This window comes from Hippopotamus amphibius, chromosome 2, assembly GCF_030028045.1.
Source record: "Hippopotamus amphibius kiboko isolate mHipAmp2 chromosome 2, mHipAmp2.hap2, whole genome shotgun sequence".
In the NCBI taxonomy this organism is placed as follows: domain Eukaryota; kingdom Metazoa; phylum Chordata; class Mammalia; order Artiodactyla; family Hippopotamidae; genus Hippopotamus; species Hippopotamus amphibius.
Window position 1 is genome coordinate 52135790 of NC_080187.1, and position 27643 is coordinate 52163432.

Sequence of the window (27643 nt, forward strand, 5' to 3'; positions counted from 1 at the left end):
CACTTTACTTTCTCCTAGAATAGGTATTCAAAGGTTACTTCAAATTAAACACATTTAATTATAATTCTAGCCCATATTCACACTAAGTACGATCTCTCTGCAGCCACTTCCCTGACCCGCAACAGTGAATGCTCGGCCCTCAGTCACCCTGCACAGCTGGGCACAGGCAGCCCAGGCTGAGGGGTCCTTTCCCTTTAATCTTATCTTCTTCTCCACCGCATGTCACAGTTTCTAAAGGTCCAGGCCCACAGAGTTCTTTGAGGGATTAAAGCAGGAGGGAGAAAAGATGGGGGAAGCCCACATCCATCCCTAAAGAGAAGGCCAGATCGTTTCCCAGGGTGCTCAGTCTCTAGACCAAGCCCAGTCAGTGTTCTCCAGTCTGAACATAGTCCTCTGTGACCTGGGACAGGGTGCTCAGATACTGCCAGCTCAGGGCTGCCAGGAGCATGACAAACGACAGGTAAATGGGTGAGTAGTGGCTCCGGGAGATGAGCTGACAGTTGGAAAGATTCTGTGTCCTGATCATGGAGATGATCTGCTTTGTCTTAGTAGAACATGGGTCGGAGTCGGGGATTCTGTGATAAATCTGTTGAAGAAAGAGAAAAAAATATAGTTAAGTCCTAGGAACTTTATAAACATCTGTGTTCACTTCTTACAACAACCTGAAACAGCTGGGCATTTTATGCCCATTTTACCAATGAGAAAAACTGAGGCTCGGAGAACACAAAAGTAATAACCCAAAGTCACTCCACTAATAAGGCAGGATGTCAGGCAGCCTGTCCTGGAGCAGCAGGGCGGGCCCCGTGGGCTCCACCCTCAGCACCTTGCAGAGCCAGTGACGTCCACATTGTCTACCGAGGCTGGAGCAGAGTCACACGGATCAGGGAAATGATATTGCAAAGACCGGGCAAAGGCATTTAGGATGAGATGGAATCTTGAGGTGTGGGCGGCAGGTGAGAGAACAAAGCTGGGGCCCCAAGAGTCACCCCAGAGGCCTCCCTGTACCTGCACACCCCTCCCCCTCCCAAACCTGCAGAATAATTGCTGAACCCAGGCCTCCTCTCCACGCCTGCAAACCCTGCTGGTGGTTAGGCCCCCGGTGCCTCCCATCTGAGCTTTACCAGCCTCCACATCAACCTCCCGCCTCTGTGCTTGAACCCACTCATCTATCCCCCACACCGTCACTGAAGAGACCTGAAATCCCCTCTGCGTGACAGCCTCAGGGGCTCCCTATCCCCTGCCTGGTGAGGCCTGCGCTCTAGAGTGTGCCCCGGGCCCTCTGGCTCTGCCCAGTAGCCCCCTCCTGCCCCCGCACACTCCAGTAACAACTGTCTCTTACTGTCTCACACATGCCATGTTGCTGCTTCTGCTCCCTTCCCTGATCACACCATTCCCTCTGCCACCAGGATCCCTCCCAAGTCTTGGCTTAGGCATCCCGTCTTCCAGACCACCCGCCCCAAATCCCCACATCAGGCCAAGAGCCCCCTCCGGTACTCTCCTGTCACTCACGCTGAGCCATCTGCGCGTCTCCCTAACCAGGCTGAAGGCCCGAAAGGACCATGGCTTCCCCGCCTTTCCATATCCAGCTCAGCCCTGTGCCTGGCACGCAGCAGGCCCTCGATCAACGTTTCCTGTCTCAAACCAACCAACCTTAGAGGTTACTAAGGTGGAAAGGGACTGCTACCTGAGCCTAGATAGAGGCAGAGTGGATGAAGAGGACGGAGCAGGTATTTAAAAAATTATTTTCAATTTTTTCATTATACAATGGGTATTTTTTTCCACAAACACATCTTATATTCTTGCTACCTTCCCCCTCAAAAGCAAAGCTACGAGTTAGTATAACAAGGAAATAAAAGAATATGCTTATAGGAATATACTAATGACATCTAACATCTAATATTATGCTATGAAGGACAGCTACAGAGAGAAAAACACAGGGGTATGAAACTATAATTTCTTCTCAAAAATTTTAACGACAGAATTATGCTTATAAAAACAAGTAATACAAAATGAAGAAATCGAAATTCCCTTACATTATCCCCCTCACTATGCCCTCATAAGCCTATACGTAAAACTGTACAAACTATCACATACATGCATTAATGTAATAATATGATATCCTGGTGTGGTTCCTTATATACCTATTGCTATGCCCATATAAGCCTACATACAAACACAAAATGTCATATAGATGTATTATATATTACATGTACTCTACATATATGTATAATGTATAAATGATTCTATATTATCCATATATAATTATACATGCACACAATTTTATTTAAAAAGCAGGTTATAAACATTGTTCTATAATTTGACTTCTTTCACTCACAATTTTTTATGGACTTTTAATGCTAGAACCTACAAAATAATGTCATTCTTTTTTTAAACACAAGTACGAATGTACTATAATTTAGTCAACGCATTCCCAACGAGGCTTGAGGACAAAATGCTCCAATAAGCACCTCTGCACATTTTCTGGTTATTTTTTGTAGGTAAAGTTCTAGAATTGCCGTCAGAGGGTAATGCGCACATAATTCTGACAAGTATGAAAGCATAAGCAGAACAGCCAGGACGTGGAGACTCCTGACATAGGTTAGGGAGAACAGGGGGTGACATGGAACAGCCCCCAGATTACCGGGACTCCATGATTACGTGAAAGGTAATATCATCAGACAACAAAAAGAGAAGTTAATGACCAAGGCCTGAGGTGGATCCACAGGTCAGTCATGAGGAGCACATGGTAGAGGAAGAAGGAAGCCACGGCAGCAGATTCGGGGGCCAGAAAGCTCTTTTGTAGTGAGAAAACATGAAAATTAGGAACGAACTCAAGGAAACACCAGCACCAGGAGCCAGAGAACAGAGCAGAGAGGTCAGAGGTTGAACTGGGGCGAATGTCACAGAAACCAAAAAAGGAAAGGGCTTCAAGGAGAGACCTACAGTGTCGCACAATAAAGAGGGATGGGTGAAGAGTCAAGAAAGTGGTCATGAACTTGTGAGCTGGGGGGTCATCAGATCACTTGGGTAAGAAAAGTTCTAATGACGGAGGTAGGACACAGGGACTTCCCTGGTGGCACAGTGGTTAGGAATCCACCTGCCAATGCAGCGGACATGGGTTCGATCCCACATGCCACAAAGCAACTAAGCCTGTGCGCCACAACTACTGAGCCTGCCCTCCACAGCCCAAGAGCCACAACTATTGAGCCCACATGTCACAATTACTGAAGCCCACGCGCCTAGAGTCCATGCTCTGCAACGAGAAGCCACTGCAATGAGAAGCCCATGCACCACAACAAAGAGTAGCCCGCGCTTGCCACAACTAGAGAAAGCTACACATAGCAATGAAGACCCAATGCAGCAAATACATTAATTTAAAAAAAAAGGTAGGAAGCAAAAGTTACAATGAAGTGGGTTGAGAAAAAAAGGAGGGAATGAATAACATTAAGAACATCTGCCCTTTCGAGAAGCTTGGCTGTGAAGGAAGCGGGGTGGGGCGGAGCGGGGGGGGTGAGGTGGGACGGGACGTGCAGAGCCAAAGCCCAGGAGGAGTCAGGATGTGGCACTGTCTGCAGGGAGTGACCTGAGTGCATATATACACTAAGAGGCAAGAGCGGGGGAGAAACGGTTTAGACACACAAGGCAGAGGAGCTCAGGGAGGTGGGCAGGAAGGAAAGAGGGCATAGATGGGAGTCAGGACACAGACAAAAATGCAGCAAGCTCAATCCAATCCCATACTTGCTCACAGAAGTAAAGGCACCGTCAACTGAGAACGAAGGGGGAGCTACAGCCGTGCTCTTCACAACTGTGTTCACTGGTGCCACCTGGGCATCCTGCGACAAGCACATCCTGACTCAAGAACTGAGATGCTCACAGGCGGACAGGTGACGCAGATGCCAGGCAGAGGACTGCACTCTGAGTCACAAGGATCCACAGGGCTGGAAGGGCACGGTGCCGCTCTAGATGGACCACAGCCAAACAGGAAGCTCCACCCGCTTGAAAAAGTTGGCTCTTGCCAAGGAATCAACCTTGGCAGAGAAGGAAGTTAAAGTTTCTGGCTGTTTGCTTGAGCGTTTGTTTCTGTCCCAAAATAGCTGGTTGAGCTTCTCACCAGCTGCCAGGTACCCACACTGGTTTCCAGCTGAGGCTGCTCCAGAGGACGAGGGCCCTGAGGAGCAGCTCCCCTGCTCAGAGGATCTGGGCTTTGCTCCACCTCGTCCTTTGCACTTTACAGAGTTGCAGGAGGAGAGCTCTGAAGTCCCCTGCAGGTGCATTACTGCTACAACCAGGGACCTGAGGGGTAAATGTCTTCCTGTCTTAAAAAGACAGACGTGGTCAGTGAGGAGAAACAGGATTAGAGTTAACGTCTGGCTGCCAGCAAAATGCCCAACAACTTGTGGACTTCATACAAAAAGTCTTCATTTGAAATGTATTGACAAAATGTCCTTAAGGCTGATATTAAAACCATTATCACATTCTATTACTTGAGACTTAGAAATCCTCAGTTTTTTAAGTCAAATCAACTTATTAATATTTCCTCCAAAATACCCTGAGTCTCACCAGAGTAATTTTAAACAAAATAAATGATGCCCTAGATCAGAGGTCAGCAAACTTTTTCTTAAAGAGCCAAGAAAATGTTTTTAGCTTTGTGGGCCCGGTCTGTTACAGCCACTCAGCTCTGCTGTTGTAGAGCTCTGAGGAGCCACAGACAACATGGAAATAAATGGGCTGGCTGTGTCCTAATATAAAGTCATTTACGAAATCAAGGGGTCAGCCAGCTGTAGTCTGGCCAGCCCTGCCCTAAATCAAACTGTGAATCACAACTAGGATTTAATTCCAGTAGTTAAGGAAAATACTAAATAGAATCTGAATTTTAATATAGTAATGGAACTGCCCACAACAGTTCTAAAAAAATCATTTTCTAAAATCCGTGATCAGAAGAAACCTGCAAAACTAAAATATTCCCTGAACTACAAACCACACAGGATGTTTCTAATTTATATAAAATGGAGAAACAGGGCCTTTTTGGTTTAGAAAGGATAATTCAAGCCCTTAGAACTGTGGTGAACAGCTCGTTTGAACTGGTGAACAACCATAGGCACTGAAGTCAGCCAGACACGGTCCAAATTATGGCCCCAGCCACGGGCTTAGAGCCTCGAATCTCCTCAACATTAACAGTATCCACCTATTGGGCTGCTATGCCAGGCACAGAGTAAGCCCCAAATAAGCATTGGCTAAACACTGACCCCCAATATCCCGAGTCTCGTAAGTAGCAATTTTTTGGTCAGTCGCTGAATGTATTCATCTAGTCAGTGAAAAAATTTTAGGATTTTTTAAAAATCTGATTTTTCTCTTATACCTTCTACAGCTGTCTCGGGCAGAGATGCTGAGGTCCAAAACTTGGCAGGTGCAAGACAGGGAGGAAATACAAGGAGAATGTGCAATATGCAATGGAAATCAGAGGCAACAGTTGTTACGCAGAATTGTGTTTAGAAGAAACCACTGTTACAAACCTCATCCCTGTCGAAGCATAACCTGGGGACTGGAAGGATCAGAAAACTAGGTGCAATGGTGATCTTTGGGGAGGGAGGATTGGGGTGGGGGGTCTTATGTTTTCATCTATTTCTGCAGTATTTCAATCTTCAGTAAGAACAAACCTAAGGATCTCGGGTGTCTACACACCAGACGGCAGTAGCCACACACACCCCAGCGTGACAATAAAAATATCACCACACATTGCCCCCTGGGGGAGGAGAAAACCAAATCACCTCCACTTGAGAAGCACTGCTCCAGAGCCTGGCAAGTAGAGTTCTAGCCTCTAAGAAAAAGTTCTTTTGAATGAAGTCATGTATTACACCCTCCAGAGTTGGAGACTTGACTAGAACAAGCATGTTCTGTTTTATAGATGGTTTTGGCATTTGAAATGAGATCTGCATTAGAAAATTTAGAAATAGTTGCAGCTTAATGGTATTCCTTTGCCAAAATTCCCCATGATGGTTTTTTTAATCGAGGTCCCTGCCGCAATGGAAAGTACCTGACTGGGTGACGAGAAGTGTGGCCTGGGGTCCCAGATCCGCTCAGTCAGACACTGCGCTGGCAGCCACAGCCTCAGCTTCACATGCCTCAGCCATAAAACAAGAAGCCTGGTTGGCCTCTAACTTCATCTTCCAGCCCCCAAAATGATTCTCCTAGGAACTCCACCCTAAGGCCTGGTTTCCTTTATCCTCTCTGACCAGGGTACCAGGCGGCTCCCAATAGTCAGCTCCCTGTGCATATTCTTCCGAATAAAGGACACCAACCCGTCTCTTTATGCCGTAACATTGTGAGTTGTAAAGATCATCTTCTATCCAAATACGAAATGTTTAAATAGTGATATTATCAAGTGGAAGCCCACCTCTTCCATGTACTGGTTTATTATGGCTTTTACAGCTGGCATGTTGGTGGCATCCATCATCAGGGTGACTGCTTGCCCTTTTCGGATCTTCACCATCCCTTTGAACACCTGCTGATTATTGTAACAGGCAGCCAAAGTAGCAATGGCCATGACCTACAGATAATGAGAGAGAGAGAAAACACTGCATTTCATTTCATGAAAAAAGGTGAGACACTGCAATCATCATGAGAAGGGAAGAGAACCTTTGGTAGAAAGTGCCAAAGGGCTAAGATGCAACTAACCAGGAGAAAATACCCATAAAGCAAGCACATCAAGACTTCTCCCTTTCCCACACCTCCATTTCTCGGCAACACGCAGAACCAAAGTGCCCTTTGCAGTCTTGAATAATTCTGTAATTTAGTCATGAAACTTTCTTTTTATTTGGAAAAAACAAATACAAGCCAATGTAACATTTTCCATGCTAGGGCAATGGGTGATTAGATCTGAAATATATTCCAAAATAATATCTGGAAAATTTTTTCTATTTTGTTTTTTCTTCCTATTTTTCCTGCAGTGAACATACTCATTACACATTAAAGAAAAAAAGTAGCACAGGGGGCGGCGGGGGACAAAAGAAAGGCAGGGGTGGGGTGAGGGTATAGTTTCCCATGCTCAAAGGTAAATTATTTCTAGGATAGATGGAAACCTAAGTCCAGCATAGAGATTTTAGTTCCATCAACTTGTCAAAATTGGTCATTAGAGCAAGATCAAACCATGTTTCCAAACCAGTTAAATCCTATAACTTTCTTCATTTTATTTGAGTTAAAAACTGAAATAATTGGTAAAGGCATTTAAAAAGGGTAAGCTCCTAGGTTCACAGGATCAGGTTCTGTTATCCCAAGATCTAGGAAAAAGATAGCAAAAATTAGGTGCTTCATTAAGACTTTTTAATAACAGCTTTACCTGTGTTTCACCTAGGACTCCTCATATATCTGAGTCAGAGCCCTAGATTTAATTGTGAGGATACGAATCAAACTAGTTTAGAACAGCTGATGGAAAAAAAAGGTTCTAAAAGAGTCTAGAAAGGAGCGGCCTTAACCTCAAAGCTGAGCTGAGTGTGGTGGCTGTGGGGCAAAGGGGGAGGTGTTGTGAAACGTGCCTGCCCCTGGCAGAAGAAAATACACTAGAGTCATCTTTTTAAGGAACCACATTTCTGCATACACAGACCAAAATAGTAAATGCATTTTAGGCACCCCCATCCCCAGCACACGACCTGCCCCCCTTGGCGTCCCCGCTCCACACCTGTGGAATAGCACAGAAGTTAAATATACTCTGGTTCCTAAGTCGTGAAAGGTAAGTGATGACGTGGGGGATGTGGTGCAGCGTGTTGGTTACGAGTTCGTTCAGGCACTGCACAGCCGAGTCAATGTTCTCTGGCTTAGTAAAGTCACCCAGCTTCTTCACATACTTGCCCCAAGCCTAGAAAGATGAGAAGATTAAAAGACAAGTCAACATATGCACAGGGAAGCAGTGTACAAGCCACATGAAAGGATCTTTGTGAACAAGAACTGTGATATACGAAGTCTTTCGTAGCTGCTGCTTCACCTTTCACCAAGACCAAGTCCATTTTAACCTCCGTGCAACAGCCATTATGACTACAATTGAGGTCTAATCACAACCAAGCGGAAGTTAAGTATTTGGGAAAGTGTCCCTTTGGGACAATTTGTGCAGCACGTACTAAGCAATACTTTGGACCTCAGGCCAAAGAGGCCTCCTGTTATTCACAAGGCATTGGTCTACTCCTGAAAAAATAACCAGCTATAACAAACTCAGCTAGAATAGCACTGCAAGGAAAACATTAAACAGTCTCAAGATGGCCAGGCCTCAAAATTAATGATGAACATTACATTCCCAACTCTGATAAGAACACTGCTGAACAAGCGTCATCCGGGGAGAATGAGCTGAGTCTCTACTGTGAGAACACTACCTCCTGATCTTAGGAACCTGACAGTGAAACAGCAGCCTCAGCTCCAGCAACAGAGTTGGTCTGATGATCTTTAATGATATTATCTAGAGGATTCTCTGAAGCTAGCAAATAATTTACTTTTATTTTTAGGTATTCTTGAGCTTCCTAAAGAATAATGCTTATTGTAACTTGATACACTTCTGAAAAGAAATGACTAGGCCTAAAAAGACTAAGAGATTCTATGGAGAGTCAAATTTCTTATCCATTCTTAATTTGCAACAGACTGAATCCAATCACATATGTTTTAATCCATGTGTTTACAATGTTAATCAAAAATCCCTAATTGTTCACCTTCTGAGGAAACTAATTCATTATCTTAAAAGCTAGGAAAATAAATGAATCAACTATATATACCGCCTTCTTGATATGAACTGTACAGCTCAGTAACCAAGTAGTAAACAGGAGGAAACGTCTCCTTATAAAATCAGTCCAGCTAGTAAAACAAAGTTATAGAATTAAAAAATTATCATTTTATGGCACCGAACTGAAAGTCTTGAAATAGACTCTCACATTTAGAGTCAAGTGATTTTCGACGAGGCTGCTAAAATTCAATTGGGGAAAGAACAGTCTTTTCAACAAATAGTCCTGGGCAACTGGACATCCATGCAAAAAAATTAAGCCACAAAATTGTCTTTCTTTGAAGACAAAGTCAAATAAGACTGCAAATTATATGCTACCATTTATGTGAAAGGTCCAGAACGTGCAAATCTACAGACAGAAAGTCAATTGTTGGTTGCCAAGGGCTGAGCATCAGGAGAAAATGCACAGTACTGCTAGTGGGCCTGGGGATTTGGTGGGCCGGGGCGGGGGGGGGCGGGTAATGAAAATGTTCTAAAATTGATTGTGCTGGTAAGTGCACAACTCTATGAATCTACTAAAAACCACTGGAAACAAAAGAATAAACTACATGGTATGTGAACTATATCTCTATGGAAATGGTATCAAAAGACCATAATCAGAACAGCAGAGGTACACACTCCTAAAGGTTTAGTCACTGTTTCCACAACTCTTAGTAGACGGAGCTAGACTTTTCTAGGAGAAACGATATCATGAGCTCATACTGATATTTCTAATCCAGTTTAGGATCATGGCAGTTTTTGCTTAACTTCATTGTTTTCTATCTTTGTAACTTATTTTAGACTGAAAATCTTGGTTCCTAATGATATGAAAAAATTATCTATTTTCTTTATGCTACAAAGTTTCAATAGTTTCAATATTTCAATATCTATTACTATTCACAATTACTGAAAACACTATATTATTTTTTGGTTTATCCTTCCATTTAAACCACACACTGTTATGCACCTGGCTTTTTTTACTTAGTAATATAACCTAGAGCTCATTCCACAGTAGGATCATCCTTTTTGTACTCCACTGGGTGGACGGACCACAGTTGATTCACTCTGTTCTGTACGGATGGACATCTGAGTTATTCATAAACTCTAACCACTACAAACAATGGCTGCGGTCAGTAATCTCCCACAGCTGTCATTTGCCAAGCTTCACGCTCACCAACCACACAGGAGCGCCTATAGCCCCAGTCTGGCTTAGGGCTTATCAAATTTACGACTTTTTGCCAATCTGATGGTATCTCAGAGAGGCTTTTTGTTGTTGTTAAGCTGTTTAAACTGACACTAAGCACTCTGTGCTAGAAATTTATCTCATTTTATTCACAACACCACCTGGTAGTATAAACTATTCTATTTTATAGAAGAGCAGGGAGTGAAGCATGCGCAGGGCTGCAGAGCCTCGTCTGAGAGGTGGTGTGGTTCCCTGGATGGGCGCCAGGCTGTGACCTAGGAGACAAAGGCCCCTCTTCCGGGGTGGCCACAGACTCGCTGGGGATTCTGAGACAAGCCCCTTCCCTTCTCTGAGCTTTGATGCCAAAGGCGGGGAATGTCGAGAGCCATTTCTCAACCTGGCTGCACATAAGAGTCACCTGGGAAGCTTGAAAACCTGTGATGTCTGAGGTCAGGGGAGTTTTAATGTGAATTTTTCTTATCAGGAGTAAGGCTGATCACTTTCCCAGATGTTTAAGGATTATCTGCATCTTCCTTTCTGTGAACTATCTGTTATCTCTTTGCCCTTTTTTCTACTGTGCAGTTGGTCTTTAACTTTTAGCAGTTCTTTTAGTATTAGGAATATTAACTCTTTATCTGCAATATAAGTTCCAAGTACTTTTTCCACTTTCTCACCTGCCTTTTTTCACTTTAAAAGCACTTAGTCTCAGGAAATCATTTTATGGAAAACAAAAGGTAAATGCTGAAGCAAAATCAGGAAATAGTGATAAGATTTCCTAGCTTTCCTTCTGAATAAAATCAATGTCAAAGCCCTTCCTTTCCCTGTCCATTTTTAATTAAGTTGAAGGTCTACTCTTGTCTCTGATAATGAACCTCTGTAGTGGGTGCCCATCTGGGGCTCCTTCCTGCCATCAAGTCCTTCTTTCTTGGGGGGAATCCATTCTGTGTGTGTTGGGCAGACATAATCTGGGTCTAGACTGAGTACTCAGCCCTTCAGCTAGTAATTGATTAAGAGATGGGCATAGGAACCAAGCCTATGCGTGAGTCACGGGATGTTACATCCACCACTGGCGAAAGCCTGTCCAAGAGACAGAAATGGGACAGAGCCTTATTACACAGTCCGAACCCCTGGATGCAGCCAGTCTTCCTGAGGCAAACGAAATCCTAACCTAGTCTACGCACTCTCCTATATTGTCTAAGGGAGCCTGATTTGTGCTTCTGTCACTTGCAACCAAAAGAGTTTAATGGTTTGTTGTCAGAGAGTGTTCAAAATTATTTTTCCCCAAATCCCCTGAATCTGTTACCTCTTGAGGCCAAAACTCTCTTCCTTCTTGCTGGTCTTCCAGATAATCACGGATGATGTTTGTTTTCTGCAGGAACAGGCCCAGAGAGTTGGCAAGCTCTGTGTCTTCACCAACTAAGGGGTCTTCTAACTCTGAGGCCGAGAACATACCAGAAAGGCCAATTCCCACCAGCCCAGCAACATAGTGACAGTACTGTAAAAGATGATTTTTAAAGTAGTTTAATAATGAAACTTTTACTAAAACAGAAATGCTAGAGATCATTAACTACAAAAAACCAGGTTCCAAAAACAACGAAAAAGATCTCATTTTGCTTAAAACAATGCATTATACACCATGTCCCTGTAAGGAGAAAAAAACATTCCAAGAAGGATATGTGCAAAGACTTAACAGAAATGATCTCTGGCTCACGTGATGTTTCTTTTTTTTTTTTTTTTTTTTTTTACTGTATTTTCTATATCTGTACAATTCACATGCACTGCTTCTAGAATAAAAGGTTATTAGAAAAATCAACTAGCACAGTAAACTTTTTGATATCCAAAATTGGCAGTGAAGGTCATGAGCGAATAAGGAATATTCTAACAGAAACTAGAATACTAAATAGCATTTAATTTTTTCCAGATCTGTATCAGAGTGTAACTGCTTTATAATGTTGTTAGTTTCTGCTGTACAACAAAGTGAATCAGCTATACGTATACATATATCCCCATAACCCCTCCCTCTTGAGCCTCCCACCTACCTTCCCTACCCCACCCCTCTAGGTCATCACCAAGCATCGAGTTGATCTCCCTGTACTATGCAGCAGCTTCCCACTAGCCATCTATTTTACATTTGGTAGTGTATCTATGTCAATGCTACTCTCTCACTTCGTCACACACACAGACCTACAGAACGGACTTGAGGACACAGTGGGAGAGGGGGAAGGTGGGACAAAGTAGAATTTAGTCTTGAAGACATTTTAAGATCTTGCAGTGTCTCAAAATCCTCATTATGAACGTAGTGGTAGTACTTCATTTGTTTACATGACAAGGATGTGTTTAAGCACTCTGCATGTTCAGTCCTCACGAACATCTTCTGGGGCACATTCTATAATTATCACCACTGTGCAGATGTAAAAACTGAGGCACAGAGATGTCAATTAACTTGCACAGATCACTCATCTGGCCAGTCAGAGGCCAGGGATTCCCAGCCAAGTCGTCTGGCTTCAGAGGCACGGTTTAACAACTTTACTAAAACTCTGCCTTTCTCTCAAATGAGATCTGAGTAAACATAAATCTTAAAGAATTTTTTTTGTCCATAAAAATGGTTTGTCAAAGATTTCCTTCCCTGAAAAGAGTATACTAAGACAACTCAATGGAATACTCCTTTTTTTTTACATTGAAATATAGTTGATTTACAATATTATATTACTTAATGCAATACTTTTGTAAAATGAATGTCCATTAGACAACTTAAGAAGTGAAGAGGAGTTAAAGAAGAGAACTCCAGAACCCTCTGGAGCAGAGTTAGGCAAAGGTCAGAGTAGAGAGTGTCTCTGGTTGAAAGTAATACAAAGTCACAGACTAATCAAGGGGTACAATGAAACAGTAGAGAAAGCACTTGAAATATGTTCTAGGAGAGGAAGAATCTGGAAAGAGTAAAAATATGCTGAAATTAGAGAGAAAGCAGCTGTGGACAACTATAAGAAATTTTTAAAAGAATTACTAGAACTTCAAAAACATTAGTATACCCCAAGGAAAAGCATGTTTTATGTTAAGATAATAATTCTTTGGGTAGAAATACTCCTAGAATGGAAGTGTTCATTTTCCTCTAAAGTGGAAGGAAAAGAAAAATCTTTACGAGTATTCAATTTTATCTGATCAGAACTTCTATTCAACAATCTATAATTAAGTTTCCTGAATAGATCTGCACAGCAGAAAAGGAAGTTACTGTACTGATAACCAGCGCTGCTTCATGGCCAGGAGGTTCAGCTTTAACTTTAAATTCATAAGCTGATATTCTAGCAGCAGTCACACTATGCTAACTTGTGGAGCATAAAAAAAGCAGTTCCAAAGATGCTGTCATCAAGTTTTGAGGCTTGCCAAATGAAGAGGCCGGACATTGGACCTACACTCACTCGATGAAAATGCAGTAGCATCTGTTTTGGGATCCTAACCTAAACACTATTAGAGACAAAAAATGTACACAGTGTAGATGTTTAAAATGTCTTTGCTTCCACTGAGGTGATGAGTAAGTCTCACAAAGGCCATTCCTATGGAAAATGGGCAAGACCCCTCCCCTCCTATCTTGTATTTTGAGTCAGGTTTAGTAGTCAATTACGTCACTTTGTCCAGATAAGTACTCTCTCCAAGGCCCTTGGCCAGTGTCCTTTACAGCTGCTGGTCAGGAACAAACTCGGGCCAAATAAAAGCCATTATAATTGTATCTGCCACATCATCTGCTCTCACAGCCCTTTCCAGCTGCTCTGTCTCCGGAGGAAGGCAATCTGGGCCCCTCGGGAGCTACTGCAGTTTACTCCCACGTATGTGCATCTTGTGTGCTTGTAGAAGCACTGTAGCAAGAGGGAGGCGGGCATCAAGAAACCTGGAATCTCTCACATCATCTTATTTCTATCAAAAGATGATGGGGAAGGAGTGGGTATTAGAGAGGCACTCATTCCTCAGTGTAATGTAATGCACCCCTGATCCAAAGTTAGTACCCTGGCATTCTCATGAAACCCCTTCGTTTCTTAGGAAACAGACAGAATATAATTTAACAGCCTAATACCTACTCCTCTTAAGTAAATGGGGCCACAGTGGCACTGAACTTACAAGTAAGCTTGTGGAGACTTCCCTGATGGTCCAGTGGCTAGGACACTGCGCTCCCAATGCAGGGGGCCTGGGTTTGATCCCTGGTCAGGGAACTAGATCCCACATGCATGCCACAACTAAGAGTTCGTATGCTGCAACTAAAGATTCCGCATGCTGCAATGAAGACCCAAGGCAGCCTAAATAAATAAATAAAATTTTTTTTTTTAAAAATCCAAATTTCATTTAAAAAAAAAAAGGAAGTTTGTGTTAAGGAGGAACTGGAAATGACTCAGAAACACACACGTGTTCAGTAAAGGAAAGAAAAATAAAAGACACATTTTAAGATGTGAAAACTACTGATGTCTGTATATTACATGAAATAATTTGGCCATTTACCTAAAATTTCACAGCAAGTCAGAGACACTTTCATCAGCTTAATTAATGTCTGCACTTCTGGGAGGAGTTATATCTGCTTTGGCCTAACTTAAGGGTAAACTCCCCAGGGCAAGGACTATTCCAGGTATTACTACACATAAGCCCCTAATACGTGTTTATGTGGAGGCACTACAGCTAAGTTGTAAAACCACCACTTGTCCCTCGTCCTGAATGTCGCAGTGAGCACTGCCGGCTCACTGGTGCCGCCCACACCGACAGCGCTCCACAGGGACACTAACCTTCTCCCACTCCTGTTCAGATGTCACGCGCTTATCCAAAAACTCTGCCATTCCAAATCCCATCTTCCGGCAAACATCAACAATCACTGTTTGATATTTCTCAGCCAGATTTCGAAACTCCAAAGAGATCTGAAATGGAGGTCATAAAAAACAGAAAATATGAAACAAATATTAAAACTGGGAACCAACATGGTACCTACAGATCATAAAGCAAAACAGTAACACAACTCGTGAGTGAAGACGCCCAAACGATCTAGCTATAAGCCTAACATCTAGGTTATGCTAGCTATCTACATACTGAATAATAAGCTCAGCAAATTTCATAAATATTAAAATAGAGGATATAAAAATGCTGAAGTTTCTAGACTCAAAAGAAGATTCAGGGACTTCCCTGGCGGTCCAGTGGTTAGGACTCTGAGCTTTCATTGCTGAGGGCGCAGGTTCAATCCCTGGTCGGGGAACTAAAATCCCACAAGGCATGCCCCCCACCCCGCCCCCAAAAAGATTCCATCTTAGTATATGATCATCTTTCCAATTAATGAGAAATGAGATGCTTCCACATAAAACTGGACATAAGTAGAAGAACTTTAGGAAGAATGCCTCATTTTCAGACAAGCCTCATGACAATGAAGACTCATCTGCGCAAGCATCTCTTGGGCACTTCCTACGCAACCAGCACTGCTGCAGGCACTGAAATGCACACAAACTCCCTCCCCCAGAGCTTATACTCTAGCAAGGAGACCGGCCAACCATTTTCTATCACCAGTTCCCGAATTCATACCATGAAGCTATAGTGTCTTTGCTACTACAAGGCTACACTTTCTAATTCCTTAAACAACTCAGTTTAGTTCAATCTGAGGCAGGCTATCCAACATCTTTTTTTCATAGTCCAAAAAGTACTACTGATGTTTTTAAAAGTCACTGCTACCGTACAAGTATCTTGTTTAAGTTCAAAGAAGTGTTTGTAGGTTATCAAAATATAACATAAAACACCATGAAACTTCTCAAATATGCTATCACACACAATACTGAAAACAGTGACTACACTTTGCTAAGCACTTTAAGTGTGAGAAATACTTGGTCTATGTTTACAGGAAGGTTAGAAAAACTCCCTCAGGAAACACCTAAATTTAAGGACCCGAGGGAAACCCAGAGGGCTGCAGTTCACCGAAGGGGTTCAGGAGCCTGAGATACTTTAGGGTTATTCTGATGAACATCAACTCTTAAACCCCCAAAACCCATAAAATCAATCCCATCTCTCCAGAACTGTTCTTTCCAGAAGAGCTGGTCCAAGACAAAGCCAAAAGGTATAATGATTTCCACAGGGACTGAAGCCAGCAAGCAACTCTACCAAAGGTCATTTGAATCCCTGAATCTCCAAAGGACCTGGTCTTTCAACAGAGGCTGGGTCAATTCTATTTATAAGAGAGGAAAGGCCAGCAAGCTAGGGGAGGAGCAGCTTGGGCTTGAAAACAAACGCTCCAAAATAAACACTTCACTGCTGAAGGTGAGCCAACTTCAACTCTTTGGTACTTACTACATCATTCTGTAATTCAAAACATGAAAACAGAAATCTCTAGGAAAGAGTGACAATGAAGAGCTCTCTGTTGGGGGGTGGGGGCGGGGGCACTCCCCCAGGCAGCTCTGCCCAGCGAGGTCAGCCAGGAAGGGCTTTTCCTTGTCTCTCCAGGTAATTCTGTTTCCCAGCTACAGAGCATCTCCAGGCCCCGGCGTGACTCTCTAGTGATTCTGAGTACGAGAAGGAAGGGACACCACAGGGAGTCTGCTGGTACAATGGAGAAAGACCAGATCCCAAGTAGGGGCAAGGAGAGCATGTGAACAGAAATCCCCCTAATTACAAACCTTGGGATGTTATGATTAAAACACTGGGGGATGCTACTACCTTCACCTATATGCAAAGCTTTATTTTTAACCATTTTTTAAAGCGGCAGTAAAGTCTGCCAGGGATTAAGCACGAGGGTTCTGGAGGCAGGCCTTCTGGGTGTGAATCCTGGTTCTGCCACTTAACTTCACAGGTGATTTCAGGCAAGGGGCTTAAATCTCCATGTGTCAGTTGCCTCATCCATACAAAATGTGGCTAACAGTGTTGCACGCACATCACGTGTTAAAACTACATTAATATAAAACAAAGCAAATGATAAATTAATAATGAAATACATTTCATAACTCATAGGTCAATGAACGTATGCTATTATTGCTATTATCGTTTAAAAGTCATCCTTTGTTATTCCTCAAGCTATGTTTGGAGGTAGAGCTCTAAGACTACTTAGCACCAGGTGAAAAAGATGTACTCTAATTTAACTCATAATATACGAGTGTTCTAGAAAGCCTGGTATCAACTAATGAGCACTAAAGCCTTATTACAGTCCCAGGTCCCATCCCAATCCTGACGGCCTGTGTCCGGAGGAAGACTTCAGTCAGTTCACTTGGTTAGAAGGCCCTGTGGAGGCTCAGCCCTACCTTCCACGGGGCCTGGGGCAAAAGCACAACAGCGGCCCCCACACCATATGGCTCAAGATCTTAAATGATCAATCCAGCAAGTAACTTACCAAATGCAGTATGTTCTCCTGTTCTGACAAACATAACTTCACAACAACCTAGAAGACTCGGGTGTGAATTTAAAATTCTGGGTCCCTCAGTTCTGTTCCAAAATTAAATAGGGCAAAGACTGCTGGAGGGAGGAATCTCACACTCGTGTGCAAGGACACTCCAGCCAGCAGGGCCAAACTTCACCCAGACCCTCCTGAAGAGCTGCCCTCGGGCCGAGGGGTATGGTCATTGGTGCACGGTCCACCCTGGAGGAGATGGGCCCCCAAGAAATGGACTGCAGGCTGGGGGCAGGGGGAGAGGGGGGAATTCGGGGAATTAGGGGCACTGAATTCCAGACCCCAGAAGATGGTCTAGAAGGGGAGCTGCACCAGCTCGGGGCAGGCATACTTCCATGGCCCCCCTTGAGGGTGAGGCAGCCCAGAGGGGGGCCCTCAAAAGTGAGGGGCGGGGGAAGGGCCCTTCCTGCCTCCATCCAAGAGCAAGGGAGGCCCTTGTCCCAAACCCACTGTATACCTAATCCCCAGCAACCAGCTCACCCTTCCAACTGTAGATGCTGGGATACGCCAGCACGCACACAAGCTATTCCTGAAGATGAGGTAGGAGGTGTTCCCACATACTCCTCTCTCAAGGTGAACCACAGATGGACAGGACCTCCAATGCAAGTATCTTAAAATTACACACTCTCACAAAACACACAGCTTCACCTATTTCACATTCACAGGAACGTAAAAGGTTAACAACAGCAAAGTAGTGACTCCCAGCCTGCACTTGCTGTTCCCTTCATGCCACAGGAGCAAGTCTCTGCTTCTGAGAGCCTAGGGCCTGTACTCTGACCCTACGACTCCATACAGGAAAAGATGGATTTAGTCTTCATCTTGAACCCTTCGAGAACACAGTGTTGTTTTTATAAAGAAATCGACTCAAGTTTCACAGGCACATTAGAACAGTGTCTGAAAATTTGCTAGCTATACCTCCAAAATTATTTTAGCACTTATTTTCGTAATCTTTCATTTTTGTTGAGTGGATAGGGCTGCCTTGATTTTTAAAACACATGTGACATTTATCCCATGAACATAAATTACGTGTTATGAAGATTCAAGTAGCTTGGGAGACTGCTTTTTTTTTTCGGAGGCTCCAGCTAGAATAATGCATGATTTTTTAAGTGAGAAGACACTTCAATTATAAACGGGATGTGACCCTGTTTGCGGCACTTTCTCTGCATTAGCAGTTTCCAAAGCTCATCAAGTGAATGGCCACAGATTTCCAGTCAGAGGCCACCTCCTCTGGTCTTGTGAGAGGAGTCCTGTGAGAACCAATTACCTTCCCTAGGTGAGAGCTCTACTTCCTTGCCTAACTTTTCTCCACAGATTTTTCTTTCATCTTTTGTAATATAATGTATGAACACCTAATTTTTCTTCACAGCCTTTTTCTTTTGGTTTGCATGGTACTATATCTTGTTTTTGGCTTTGACACTGAAGATGTGATCTCAGTAATTTGAAACAGCCCTTGCTCAGAAGGAGTCTTTCTCACATTCTTTTTTAATGGTTGGATTCCTCCCCTCCCCACTCTAAAATGTAGATTTGTTTCAATAGCAAGAGAGCCACTTAAGGGCTATTCTTCCCCTCAAATTCTGGCACCTGTGTACCAAAAGGGCTTCTTTGGGCTCTTAGGGAACATGAAACTTTGCTCAATCTAACTTTTATTTATAAGATACAGAAGAATCACTTATTTATGTGATGAGACATGCAAATTCCAGAAGAGTAGGACCTAGTCACATGCATAAGAGAAATTTGTGGGATTTTCTAAAGCTCAAGATTTTAATTAGAACCCACTTTACTCCAAAAGAGTGGACTAAATAAATACCTAACATTTACAGAACACTCAGTATGTACCAGGCACTATTCTAAGTACTTTACATGTATGAATTCATTCACGCCTTACAGCTCTAACTTTACAAGTGAGGAAACTGAGGCACCAGGAAGTTAAGGGGCGTGTCAAGCTCACAGCTGTGGGAGGAGAGATCATCACCCTGCTTCAGCCGCACCCCAGCTGCGAAGAGCCTGCTCCCCACCCCACAGCTGCCACCCATCATGAGCCACACAGCAGGCCACCAGGCTCAGGGCGCCCCGGAGGCCAGCAGAGCAACACACCTCAGCTGTGTTCTTGGGTGCACTGGCTGGAGAACCCATCTTTCACGACACTAGCACTTGAGTGCTCTTTCCACACAAAGAAAGGCTGGACTTCCCAACAACACCCTGGTAATGACAGTAGCAGTTAACACCTAAGACCTCCCTCTATGTTAACTCTTTCCATCCTCACAATCACACTAGGAGGCAGGGACTATTATTCTATTTTATAGATGAAGAAACAGAGCCACGGGCAGGCTGTGTAACGAAGCACCAGCTAACAAGTGGCAGTGTGAGGCCGCCAACCCAGGCAGTCTGGCTTGAGATGCACAATTGCCACCTTATACTATGCTGCCCTGAGACTGCTGGTTCTGCAGTTCCCTCCAGGCACATGGGCCGGCTGACAGCCATCCCACCAATCATGCACACGACTGTGCCCCCTTAGTCCCACTACCGTTGGAAAGTCCTCCAGGACTTGTCGGTACTTCTCCTTGCTCTCTGTGAACCGCCAGTCAGGCTCGTAAAGGTATGAGTGGAAGTTACGTAACAGGGGGACCTTCCTTTCTATGCTGATAGTCATGTCATCTTCCAGAGTGTCCAGGGCTCGGAGAATCAAATAAAATATGCATGTTGCATGGCTGTAAGAAAGGAAAAACTATTAATACATTGGAACAAACATTCAAAGATTTATGTTTTAATAATCACATCTCATTTTTGCCTGGCCATTTTCTAAACCGTCCTACACCCTTAACTCTACAGAACTATGAGTGGCTATCCAAAGCTTTTCGTACTTAATGCAACTTCTTAGCTTCCCTTTCTTAGATGGGAACAATGGACTTCTGTAATTTATTAAAAAAACAAATTAAAAAACTTACCAGCTGGATGTCATTACTACTCCCTTACATAACGAGCTACATTTAACTAATGCAGAACAACTGTAGAACAGACCAGCGGACCAAATGTTTAGAAAGAACTAGTATTTTGCAGATAAAGTCAAAAGACACAATAACTTCTCACTATAACTACTATCATACCTAAAGTCAATTGGTCTAAGTCACGTATATAATCTGCACAGAGGCAACTTCAGAAGAATTAACCCAGTATACTAGAAATGCAAGGTAGCATAAGTGAAGCCAAGGAAAATGCTTGAGCAGCTCACAGACAGGTCCAGCTGCCAGGACTAAAAAAAGTTAATAAACACTCCCCACCCCCACCCCCCCCCCCCCCACCCCCGCCCAAAGAACTGGGCCTGCAGGGACACTAAGAGATGGCTAGGTGCCTGAAAGGGCGTTCTAAAGTAAACACAGGAGCGTTTCAACCGCGGACATTTCCTTCACCCACTGGGGCATGTTCTGGCTAAGGCACAAGTAAGGAGACTACAACACGCGGGGCTGTGTCAAAAAGAAGCTTCGAATGACTCCAAGTCTCCTGGCAAAACTTTCCTCCCCCAAGTCAAATAGAGCTGCCTCCGCCACTCACCGCATTTCTCCATCCAGCGCCTGGATAACAGCTGCGAAACTGCGACTGGTCTGATCCAGGTACTTGTAGCAAGTTTTCAAGCTGCTGCTGAGCGAGTCCTGCGGGCAGAGACACATGGTGGTGTAAGACGCGGAGGAGCTGGAGTGGGGCTGGGGCTGGCGGCCGGCTGCCGCGGGGCTCCGCAGCCGGCCGCACATGCCCTCTCCCCGCGGCCGGTCCTTGGAAGGCCAGGCGGCGGGAGACAAGGGACAGCCGCGCGGGGGAGTGCCCGCGCCCCTGGGCCCCGCGCCGGGACTCAGCACCAAGGTCCGCTTGAAAAGGGACATGGCCTTGGTGCCGCAGGCGACTGCGGCCATGGGAATCGCAGGGCCAGCGCAGTTCTTCCTCCATAGACCCGAGAGGAGCGGAGAGGCGCCCACCGAGGGGCGGGACGGGCTCTCCCTCCACCGGACTAGGCCTGGCGCAGCGGTGCAGGGAGCAGGCGTCCACCGCCCCGCCACCGAGGCCCGCCGCCCGCCCCAGGGCCAGCCCCGCCGGCGGGCGAGCCCCGCCCACCCTGCCGCCAGCCCCACTCACCCCACACCCGGGCCGAAGCCCGCCCCGCCGCGAGCCCCGCCCAGCCCCGCCGCGAGCCCCGCCCTGGGGCTTCCGACTCCCAGCCCCTCTGCTGTCCCGCGCTTTCCTCTTCGTGCTCCCCTTCTCTCCAGAATCCTCGGGCTACAGAGGGAACCCAGTTCTCTTTTGATAAGTTTGCTCTTCCTCCCTGCGACAGAACTTTAGTCAGGCTCCTCTGAGCCCTCCACATGTGTACTTCTGTTTATCTTTGCATCGCTCAGCTTTAGCAAGAACCCTGCAAAATTGGTTTAGCAAGAATCCCCCATGGCCCCATATATGATCACCTTCATCATCCCAGCGCCCTGACCTGCCTCCAGCAAGAATCCCGGTAGATCGTTTAGGCAGAACCCAGATGTTTCCTCTTGGTAATTTTCCATCCATCCACCCCTACACTACTTCTTATATTCAGAACTGAGCCCAGTTCTATACTGAGGTCTCTTTCCTCTACTGCAGTTGCTTTTCTGAATAAGATCTCTTTTTACGCCTTTAATTACTGTCCAGTTCTGGTATTACTTTAACACCTGTAAAACCTCTATTAGCGTCTGGAAAGCTAGCTATTACTTTTAAGATTTCGAATCATCTTTCCCTTTCAAATCAGTGAGCTGTAACAATCTTCACCAACTTTACTCTTCCCTAAGGAAAACAAAAACTGTTTTTCCCAGAGAGAAAAAAAAAGAGCCATATTCTGACATGCAAGCATATCAGAAAGAATTGCTATCTGTTTTGTATATTTTTTTTATGGAGACCTTATATTTTAGAGCAGGTTTAAGTTCAGGGAAAATTGAGTGGAAAATACAGACTTCCCATATACACCCCCCAAGTATCCCCCACTCTCTTTTTAACAGAGAAAGGGGAAACATTTGCAATATCTAACAACAGGGTGATGGTACATATATATACCATAGTCACTTTGGAATGTTAACAGTGAACCTTGGGACCAGGTGAACTATGTTCTTTTCATTCGTGAGTATCTCCTAAATTTCCTACCATGGATACATATTCTTTTGTCAAGAGAATAGAGCTTTTCTTTTTAAATCACATAATCATGAGAATTTCACTTTATTGCCAAGTTCAATAAAAAGTTACTAGTAAAAATTAATATTTACTACACACCATATATTAGTAAAACCATTTAGTACATACAGTCTGGCATACAAAAATTCTCAGGGAAGGTCTGATAAGTAAATGAGTGAGTTCAAAGAGCATCTAAAAACAATTCACAACTCCTTCCCTATCAAAATGTGGAGAGGCAAGACTTCACAATAAAATAAAATGAACAGAACAATCACTTTTTTCTGAGCTCTGGGCCAGCTCTTCACATACACCTGTTACCAGGCCACAATGATTCCTTTCACTGCTCTGCGTCTGTTACAACTAAGGGTTTGCACCAGATCTCAAAGGTGCATGGCACTAGTTATGAAGAGCAACAATGTTGAAGAACAAGGTCTCTCTTTTCCAACAGACCTCCTCCGCTCAATAGGGAGCAAGGTCACTAACTCACTTCCCATCTCCTTCCCCCCATCATTCTTTTTCCTGGCACCTATTTGTTTCAATACCTCATTCTGTAACAATAATTTCCTCAAATTACCAAGAAGATACAGGGAGATATAACTGAACCACACTATGGAAAACATTTCCACGGCTTGTTTCCCCCAAACTAAGGGAAAGGAAAAAAAAGCTAAAGCTACTGTGGCCTGTGCCTAAAGCCTGTTTTTCTTTGCTGAGATAAGCACACTCCCAAGAACTCTCCAGTAAGAGAAAACAAGGATGAAGGGCAGTAAGAGGAAGGATGTGCAGTGACAACAAGTACAGGACTGTCCTCCCAGGACTGGGGCTCCAGGTGAAAGTCCGTTCCACAAGTGGACGGCGACCAACCCTACCCACGGCCTTCCATTCAGACTTTAAGCAACACAGTTTCCCTCAGAAGGGAGGGAAAACCCCATAAACTTGAGAACTGAAGTTACATAACAACAAGAGTAAAAACTACCACTTATTGGGCAGCTACTACATGCCAAGCACAATATAAACATGACCGTTAATCCTTACGCAACCCTTCAAAGAAGGTATTATACAGACCTGCAATCCACCCAAGGTTGTCATGACCAGATGTGCAGCCGAATTCAGAATCTACAGTGTTTCAGAAGACAGGCAATAAAATGCACAGATCGCCTGTCATTGTGGAGTGGCTCCCCGTAACTGATTATCGACACTTCTTTAGCAAAACATTTTGAATAGTTATACTATGTGGGATCACTTTATATCAAAGCACATTGTATTCCCGAATGACCTTGAGCCAGACTTATTACGAACCTCTTTGTTTTCAGACCTTTTTGGAGTTTGGAAATTGTGACTGACAGATTGTGATCCACCATCTCTATTTTATGGATGAAGAAACTGTTGCTGGAGATTGTTATCGAAAGGAAGAGTCAGGATTTGACTTAACAGACCTTAGTCTAAATAATAGGATTTAGCCTTGATAGAAGCTAGAACTGCATGATTACAAAACACTGACTTTTTCCATTATGTGCTCTCTAAGTGATGTCACACAATTGCAGGTGGCAGTATGCCACCAGATTTACTGATATGCTCCTAAAAATTCAGGATAAATCAAGTTTAGGGAACCCTGAACTCCTATAGCCAAATCCTTCTATGACTGAAATAATCTCAGCCCTCCATGTCTGCTAAGTGTAAACTTTTCCCCCAGCTTCTTTGTTACCTAAGAAAGAAACTAAGACAATGTTAAGTGAAGGAAAATGGTTTTTCCTGTTTCCTCTAATTAGAGGTATACTCAGCTATTTTTTTTTAAATGATTCATGGGGATTAAAAATGGCTCAGGGAAACTACAACTAACAAAATAATATTGTACTGCATTGCTCATCAAATCTTAGAGCTAGAAGAAGGACTAGCCCAGGTCTCACTTTAAAAAAAAAAAAAAAAAAGATTATACTGTGAAAACTCTTACCCCCTACCCCTTACTCTGGCCACCCATTCATTCCCCTCTAGAAGTAAGCAATACTACCATTTTCTCCAAGTCTCATTTCATAGAGAGGAAAATGTGACACAGAGAAGTCTCTGGACCCAAACCACAACCCTATAAATTGTGTCCCCTGACTTCAGACACTCAGCTCCCTTGCCCTGCTATCATTTTTCTTTGTGGTACTTCTTTCCATCTGAAATATTGTATATTTGCTTTTTTTTTCATTCTCTCTTGCTCTTGTACTAGAATATAAGGTTTGTAAAAGCAAAGTGGTCACCTATTTTGTTCAGTTTTATCTCCAGCACCTAAAATAACATCAAGCATGCAACCAGTGGTCAGATGTTTGTTAAATGAATATAGAAAGGAAGGAAAGGAGAAATGGAGGGAGGGAGGGAAGGCAGGAAGGTTAATATATAGCAGAATCAGGAAGGGAAGAAAGAAACCAGGAATTGCTGTGTGCCTGTGATGCTTCCTAAGCACGTGTGACAGTGCTGGGATGTGATCAGCTGTTTGGGGTCGGTCAAAGCCTGTGCTCTGTATCCCAGACCGCCAGCTTCCGGAGTGGAAGCATGAAGGTCTTCAGATAGGCCCAGGATAGCCTATGGAACCACCACTTGAAAGCATCCAAATTCAACTACTTTATGCCACTGTCTCCTAATTTAGAAAATATTAGCACTTGTCTCTTTAGGATTGTTTTCAAGGTAGACTAAGTACGGTACGTTACAAATGGCCATAAAGTTTGTGGCTCTTCCCACTGGGAGGTGGAATCTTTCTCCACCCCTTTGCAACTGGGCTCCCCTTGTGACTTTTTTTGGCCAAAAAGACAGTAGCAACTGTGAGTCAAGCAGAAAGCTGAAAAGTGCGTGCACACTGGGGTCTGCACGACTCCAGTCAAGAGCGGGGAGTCCTAAGACTAGCCTGCCAGGTGAGACACAGGGTCCCACCTCCTCTCGATGCTCCAACCTATAGCCTGCTAATCAGATGGTCCAGCCACATGCCAATCAGCCAGGTGAGCAAACCCAGTATAAATCAACCAAGTTGGCCCAGACCAGAACTCCCCAGCTCTCCTAGAGAACTCTGAACTAAATAACAGTTGTTATTTTAAAGTCACTGCGTTTGGTTTTTTAATTGTGGTAAAATACACATAACATGAAACTGACCATCTTGACCATTTGTGAGCATGCACTTCTTGTTGGAATAAATACCTTTGTAAGCATTCATTTAACAAAGGGTACAGGAGTGAGGCAGATGAAATATAAACAAAACCAAGGCTGGCATTCAAGTAGCCAACAATGTAGCTAATCAACAGACATACAGACAACTAATAAGAACTTGCAAGAGTAGATAAGTGTTCTAAAAAACTCAGGGAACACTGAGGAACAAGGGACTGATAGGAATGCAGGGAAGGAGGAGAAGCTTATGGAGGTGGTGTAACTGAAAACTGGAAGGATGAGTAAGATTTCGTTCCAGAGGAGGTATTCGTGACAACATTTGCATAGTTCATTATGTTCACAAAATTCTTTCACAGGTCCTTTCCCACTTAATCTACCCATGTAGTCTTAGTTTTGTAACCCACACACTAGAACACAGAAAAACATTAATCTCAGGAACAGAACGAAATATGAAGCAAAATTACTTGAAAACCAACGTCTTGAACGAACAGAAACATTTTAAGCAGCAAGACAACTTGGGGATTCGAGGGGGGGGGGTGCCTAGGAGACCAAAGGCAGCCGGGCACGATACTGGATTAAGGGGAGGGGAACGAGGCTGGGAGGGTGGGGCGGCCTGACAGGGGTCAAGGGTCTGCCCCCCCGAGGGAAGGAGGGAACCTGAGGCGTCAGGCACCCGCTGGCCGCAACCCTGGCCCTAGTTTCTGGGTCCTGCCGGCCAGGCCCGGAAGCCGGCAGTCGCGCGCTGCCTCCCGGCTCCGGCGGGATGCGGGGATGCTCGGCCCACCTGGTCCATCTTGGGTAACACCTTCTGCCGGCCCCCCATCTGGAAGCGCAGCAGGTTGTAGAACTCTTCGGGATGCCCCAAGCACTTCACGAACTCCATGCTGGCGGCGGCAGATAATCGGACCTCGGAGCTCACCTCGCCGATACCTCGAGCAGGCCCCTACCCGCAACCCAGAAAAGGATTAGGGAGAAGAGGTGTGGCTGGAGGGTAGGGCGGGGCGGAGGCGGAGGCGGGCCCAGCGAGGCGACGCCACGCCCGCTTCCCCATCAACTTCAACGGGCCTCCGGCTCTCGCGCCGCTGCCGGCGGACTCGCGAGGTGGACTGACGGGGGCTGATTGGCCAGGGCCGCTCGCACCAGTAAGACGCCGCCAATCGGAGGCGGGACGAGTCTGGCGTGAGGACCACATCCTAGAAGCTAATTGGAGGGAAAGAGGCAGGAGCGTGGGATTGGTGCTCCTAATGGGGGCGAGACTTTGTTTTCCTTTGCGTGGCCTGCGCGAAGCTGGGGAAGTGAACCCAGAGTTTGCAGAGCCTCTGAGGCGGAGCTCGCTATGTTGGCGGCCTGCTCCTGCCAGACTTACTCTGAGAGCCCAACGGGCCGGAGTCCGCTAAGACTTTGTCAATAAGCCCTCCACGTGTTTGTCCTGCCAGCCAGATTAGCTCTTCCGGGACGCGCTGGGCTCACAGACGCGTCTCTAGTCGGTGGAATCAGCCTGAGGCTTCCAAGCACTTAAATTTAGTCTCCGAAAGGATTTGAAGCGTTTCTATGGCCTATCAAAGGGTGATGTGGAAAATTTTATCTTGATCCTAGAGCTCTCTCGAGCCGTGGAAAATGCTTGCTACCTCGGTCCCCAAATCTATTTGAACACAGCAATCAGTGATCGTTTAAGGCAGATCAGATCAGATCACTGCCTAAACACCCTGCAGTTTCTCTGCATTTCACTAGGTAAAATCCAAAGTCCCCAAGAAGGTCTAAAAGCTCTGCATGAGTATCCCTCCATCCCCATTACCCCTCTCACCTCCGTTTTCAAGCCCTCCCTCCTTGGCCCCAGGGCCTGTTGTCTACAGTTCCTTCTTCCTGCAATATTTTTCTCCCAGATAAGCAATTGGCTAACGCCCTCACCTCCTTCAAGTCTTTGCTGAAATCTCACGGAGGGGCACCCGGGTCACCCTATTTTATACTGCAGCTTGCCCCCACCCCCACCACCGGTGATGCCCCATCCTGCTCTAGCTTT

The 27643-nt window shown here is 44.7% G+C and overlaps 1 protein-coding gene across 2 annotated transcripts; it reads right to left on the reverse strand.

Moving 5' to 3' along the window:
* On the reverse strand, window positions 1-26687 carry FDFT1 (farnesyl-diphosphate farnesyltransferase 1). Of its 2 annotated transcripts, XM_057720009.1 has the most exons (8): window positions 26408-26687; window positions 20860-20957; window positions 19835-20018; window positions 14684-14812; window positions 11224-11415; window positions 7676-7852; window positions 6395-6547; window positions 1-586 (listed from the first exon to the last, which is right to left on the reverse strand). In XM_057720009.1, the coding sequence occupies exons 1-8, from the start codon at window positions 26504-26506 to the stop codon at window positions 365-367; spliced, it is 1254 nt and encodes a 417-aa protein (XP_057575992.1). In that variant the 5' UTR covers window positions 26507-26687; the 3' UTR covers window positions 1-364. The 2 variants fall into 2 exon arrangements, with proteins under 2 accessions (XP_057575992.1, XP_057575991.1); XM_057720008.1 differs by lacking the exon at window positions 26408-26687 and having other exon boundaries at window positions 20860-21300.
* Between the last annotated feature and the right edge of the window lie 956 nt (window positions 26688-27643).